The sequence below is a fragment of the Anopheles cruzii genome, chromosome 3 (assembly GCF_943734635.1).
Source record: "Anopheles cruzii chromosome 3, idAnoCruzAS_RS32_06, whole genome shotgun sequence".
NCBI classification, from domain to species: Eukaryota; Metazoa; Arthropoda; class Insecta; order Diptera; family Culicidae; genus Anopheles; species Anopheles cruzii.
In genome coordinates, this window is record NC_069145.1 from 40802093 (window position 1) to 40807531 (window position 5439).

Here is a 5439-nt window from a genome sequence, read left to right on the forward strand (position 1 = left end):
TCGTCGACGACGGACAACAAAAAAACGGTTACGGGTACCCTTTTCGAATGGAGCATATCACATCACGACGGAACCGACCTAGAGGACGAGGCCGATTGAGTGGAGCCGGACCAAACGACGGTGCCGCAGACGACGGTAAAGCTGCGCCACTTTTCACGTCCACGTCCGGTCCGCGGACTCGCGGTGTAACCGATAAGTATTCAAATCTGTTTCAAATCAATCTCTAGCCGCACACACGCATACACACACAGGCAGTCAGGGGCAGTACAGCTACGTAGTGTCGCGTTTCGGCTTCGCTCATTATTGTTCTGCCACACACTGACGGACGGACAGTGGTGATCCCATTACAAGTCTTCGCCCGTCGACACCGAACTCCTGCTGTAGGGTGGAAGGCACACAGAAAGGGCTTCGAATCATCATCGCCTCTCTCTCTCCGAAACCGCGTTTCTCATTCATGATGCTGCAGAGCCTGCCGCACAATGGAGCCACTGCCGCTGCTCCTGCTGCTTGTGGCTTGAAATGGCTTAGAAGCGCTTGTTGGAGCCCACTAAACGCTGGCAGAAAAAGAGGCCCAGCAGATAGAGAGAGAGAGACAGGGATGGAAAAACTGGGTACTGAGAGAGAGCCTTCACAAACTGAACGCAAGGACTACACCCAGACGCACCACCCCGCTGCCGCTGTCGCAATAGATCACGCACGCCGCACACACAGCACACAGCAACGCCTCTGCTCGCTGAGGCATTTTCCGGACTGTAAAACTGCAACGCACACACTCGGGCGGCCTATCGGACAATCAAAACCAATCCAACCTTTCTGCCATAACTGGAACCGTTTCAAGCGCGAGCGTCGACCGTCCTGCGATTATCCTCACGGAAAACCGTTGGCACGGCACGGCTCACACTAGGCCATCATGGCCTCTCTCACGTTAGTGCTTATCCGCACACACACAAACACACACACACACATAGAGCTTTCTCTCGTAGTGCTGCTGCTGCTGCTGGTGGTGCTCTCTTTATCCCGAAGGCGCCGTCCCGCTTCTGCGTGCAACCGTTGCACTGCGCCTGTCTCCTGTCTCTGTCGGGCTCCAGCAGAGCTTCGGGCAGCTTCTTCAGCCTGTGCAGAACGGTTTTCCACACGGCGGCACACGCCCGTAAAGCGATCAGGCCTCACTTATGGGTTTGGCCCAGAAAAAGATTCCTGTTCGCCTGCCCTCGATGCACCACGCGTCACCACCGCTGCTGGGGCGTGCCAGCAAAAGTCTTGGAGTACAAACAAGGCCAGGAGCCTCCCGGGGGACAGGATCGGAAAGGTTGATGCAGTTTCAGCGCTACTGCCAACTGAAATGGGGTTGTCCCCATAAACTGGTGGCCTCACTATCCGGGGACCTCTCTGTGTTTGAATGCCGCTCCTGATGCCGCCGGTAGCACTACAGCACAGTTGCACAGGTTCGTCCCGTTCCACTACTGCACAGACCCGCCCCACACCCACCCACTGAAAAGAAGGACGTCAACAGTCCTTCTTTTTTGTGTGTTACTGGTCAGTAACAGCACAAGTAGCAGAAATGGAGCCCTTCAGTGTCACGCTCCGTCGGCAGCAGTAGAGGGGACTACAACTTTTCGGGACCATCAACTCCACCTTAGTAGTCACCGCTGCTCCGTTAAGTTGTGGTGTTTCAAACCGAAAACGCTTTTCAAATTTCACCACCACCACTTCGCCCTCAGCGCCACTCTCTGCCCACTCACTCGTTCGCTCGCCCAGACACGGTTAGCGCACGGTCTACTAACCGACACACTACGAGCAGTCGAGAAGTCCTCGTAAGTCCCGCTTCACCGTCACTCGACCACACTAACTCGGCACTCAGACGACTCTGGCGCGGCCGTATGGTTCGCTTGCTCTCTTGTGCCACTGCTGCTGCTGCTGCCTACAATGCCTTAGATTCCATCACCCAGCCCCCATCACCGTACGTACGAAAGCGCCGCACGGCCAACAACGGCCCCACACACACACACCGGCGAACGGATGGGGCCGAGAGATGAGGCTGGCGAAAAAACGCGAACACACACTCGCAGGCGAAACGTCCTCTCGCAGGCGACAGCCGTCGAAAAGGGTCAGTTTTCTCGTCGATGCCCGTCCGCGTATCGGCACACGGACTGGGAGCGGCTCCTTATCACACCAACACCAGCGCGCCCTAGTGTTTCGCGCGGAGCCGTGCACCGCTGTGTTCGGCTCACTACCGTGCTCCGGTACGCGCGCATGTGCAACCTTTTCGCACGTTCCCTCTGAGCTTCGCCACGGAGACATGTTCTATTTCGTTTCTCCCATCGCCGCCGGTGGTGGCGGTGGCGGTGGCGGGACCGGTGGCTGCTCACTTACTGCCCCTTCCAGCGTGCCGCACATTCTATGCTGCACAAGCACACACAGCATCCCCGAAGAGGAGCTTTCGAGCTATCTAGCGAGCTTCTGGCGGAAAGCTCTCGAAAGGACGTGTGTGCCCCAACTAATGTAAGCTCGGGGCGGAAGCATCAATTTGGTGTTACAGGATTGATTGGGAGATCCAGAAGGCAAAACCAGTCCTTGAAAAACATGCATTTTTGCACAATAAAAAGTGATGGCATTTGCCGGTGAGTCTGCAAAATTTGAGCTCTGTGAAGAAGAACCGTCATGGTCGTTCAGGGAAGGTAATAATTATTAATTGAAGAATGACGGACAAAATCTGTAAACTAATTTCCTGCTAGAGCCTCAACGAATCACGGAATCTTTTTCCTTCGGAGGCACAAATTGAGAGTGCGGAAGCACAAACCGTTGGCAGCCAACAAAAGACATGAACGAGAGCTCGCAGAGAAACCTGTTACCAAAAATATAGTTAAGATATTATTATGATCGGCGAACACATTTTATTGTATATTGTATTCCATCAGTCTTGTTTACAACAGTCTACTGTTTGAATACAATGCAGCTCTCTATAGTATCTCTACAGTGTAGTATAGTCCATGTTCCTAAAATCAATAATATTTAAAATAAAACAAAATCCTTGAATATGAAATAATAGCAAATCTAAATCATATCATCCCGCCATTGCCATCATATAATATTTTGGAGCTTCCTAAGCTTCCTAATGCAGTTTAGAAGGTGCTAAAAATTTTCAAATTGGTTTGTTTGTTGTGCGTGTGTGTAGTATTTGTGTTTGGATTGGAAGACCCTTCTCAATTTTAGTCTTCCGACTGAAGACGTTGGATCATAACAAGAACACCATACATGTTGACTTTGCTGCATATTACACTTAGCATCCATTAGCACACTCATTTTCGGCTTGTTCGGATGCTTGTAAATAAACGAGCAAACACGGTGCGATTAAGATTTGTCTTTATTGTCAACGAAAAATATCTCAGAAATCTGCACATTACACAAAAAATATATGTTACCTCACAGGTTTAACTGATGTTGTACACAGTATTTCGATAACTTGAGAAAAATAAAAGGAACACAAAAAAATCTCAACGCATTTTGATTTCCTGCCGTCGTGTGATTTCGTATTTGGCAGGGCAATGTGTAACTTTCGGTTTCGCCTTTCACACAGCGCTCATCATCCATTCTGTACAGTCTAATGCAATGGGAAAATATGAGGAAGAACAGGATTTATCGGGAGTGTAGTTTTTTGTCCCTGCGTCGTATCGTCAGTACCGTGCGATTATTGAACTACTTTGACTATTACTATCGAATGTCTGTTTGAACTCCGTTGTATATTACTTGTGCGCTTGAAAATTTGTCGCGTGCTTAAAACTGCAAAAATTTGTCTAAAAAACTACTCTATTAGAAGCAGGTGCACCGCTCTGCCACAGCAGAAATACACCTAGGTCAGATGCACATGAATAATGTCTCTACACTAAACCCGATGTTCTAAAATCGAACGGCATTCTCCGACAGGTACAATATTTCCCGTATAACTGTTGCTCAGCGTGTATCAAGTTGGTCTGGTTGATCTTTTGCTATAGCACCATTTTCCCCAAATCGTTATGCGTTCTCCATTCCCTCGTACTTTGTTCTCCTGGTTCCCTTTCACACGTTTGCTGATTTTAGCAATGTCTTGTAAGTTAGTTGAACATGTCGATGGTTACATTCAACAACGATACTTCGCATCTTGTTTAATCTTGTCAGTTTTACAAGACACAACAACTTGCGAAAATTTTCATCTAAACTTCACTGTCCCTATCTTGAATGGCAGGATATTTTGTCTACACTGTACTTTCTTGCAGGCAAATAAATCGGTCTGATGGTTTACGTCTCCTGAGTCGCTAATTCGAGCTAATGTGATGTCTAGGATACATTTCCACACCAACTTTAAGCAGCCTGTTGCGCTTGAGCCTTTTGTATTCTTGCCTTACCACCCAGGTAATGGTATTCGATGAAACGACTGCCCTGAACACTTTGTGCGGTAAAGTTCGTTATGTGGCACGCAAAGAGAAGTAGATTTCTAGGCTGGACCTTCCACGCAAAACGCATAAAGACTAACGAGTACAGGCAGAGAGCTGAAAAAATGATGATTTAAAAACAAATCCTAAAGAAGCGCAGCGTACTACTTACCAGGTGTCATTGTGCCGGATATGATTTTCGGGTCTTTTGCCAGATCCCCGAGGGCTGCAATTGGAATACCCCAGTTTGCCACTGGACCCCAGAAGTGCGTGCTCATCAAATATTCCCGAAATTCTTTACTTTTCAGATTGTTTAAAAGTTTTCGTCCCATTGCGGCCATTGCTGCTGGTGCTGATGCTCTGTTGAAAGATTCTGCAAATGCTGGAGACAAAAAAATGTCAATTTGTTTACCATTAAATCGATTAAATGTCTGCAGCGAAACCATTGGCGTTGATATGAAAGGTTATTGAAATGACCACAATAAGCTCTTGCGTAACCCACGAACACAGCAACCGTTGATAGTAGCTTGCCTTCTCGATCGATGGCTAAAATGCGAATGATGAAAACGGTAAGCGAAAAAGAAATTTGGTTGTACCTTGGCTTATTCCGACAATAACTGCGGACTTTTCGGACTATTTTGGTGCTTCAATTTGCGATATCTACTCCGAGCACACACTTCTGGAGCGCAAATGACGAAAGCAAATATCAACAATCGCAAACAGCACTACCAGTAATTACGATCGCACGACCAGCACACCAATTTGCTTTATTTAGACGGTCCACTAGATAATTATGCAATTGTGTCGCAAGTTCAACGCTCGATTTGCCCACCAGAAAAGTAGGCGGGTGTGGAGAAAACGGTATTTACTTCACACTTTCTGAGAAAATCGGCCGTAAAATAACAACAACTTTCGTCTGGATCTTTCGTGGCAACAATGACAACAACAACAAAAACAACAACAACAACTGTCAAATGCGAAAATCGCAGCCTCAGAAGAAAAATCGCAGCCTCAGAACAAAAATCGCAGC

At 47.9% G+C, this 5439-nt stretch overlaps 1 protein-coding gene across 1 annotated transcript; it reads right to left on the bottom strand.

Moving 5' to 3' along the window:
- Nucleotides 1-3346: 3346 nt before the first annotated feature.
- LOC128271962 (mitochondrial pyruvate carrier 1) lies at nt 3347-5159 on the bottom strand. Its single transcript, XM_053009656.1, has 3 exons — nt 5006-5159; nt 4582-4791; nt 3347-4526 (listed from the first exon to the last, which is right to left on the bottom strand). Exons 2-3 carry the CDS (start codon nt 4748-4750, stop codon nt 4339-4341), a joined length of 357 nt encoding a protein of 118 aa, XP_052865616.1. The 5' UTR covers nt 4751-4791; nt 5006-5159; the 3' UTR covers nt 3347-4338.
- Between the last annotated feature and the right edge of the window lie 280 nt (nt 5160-5439).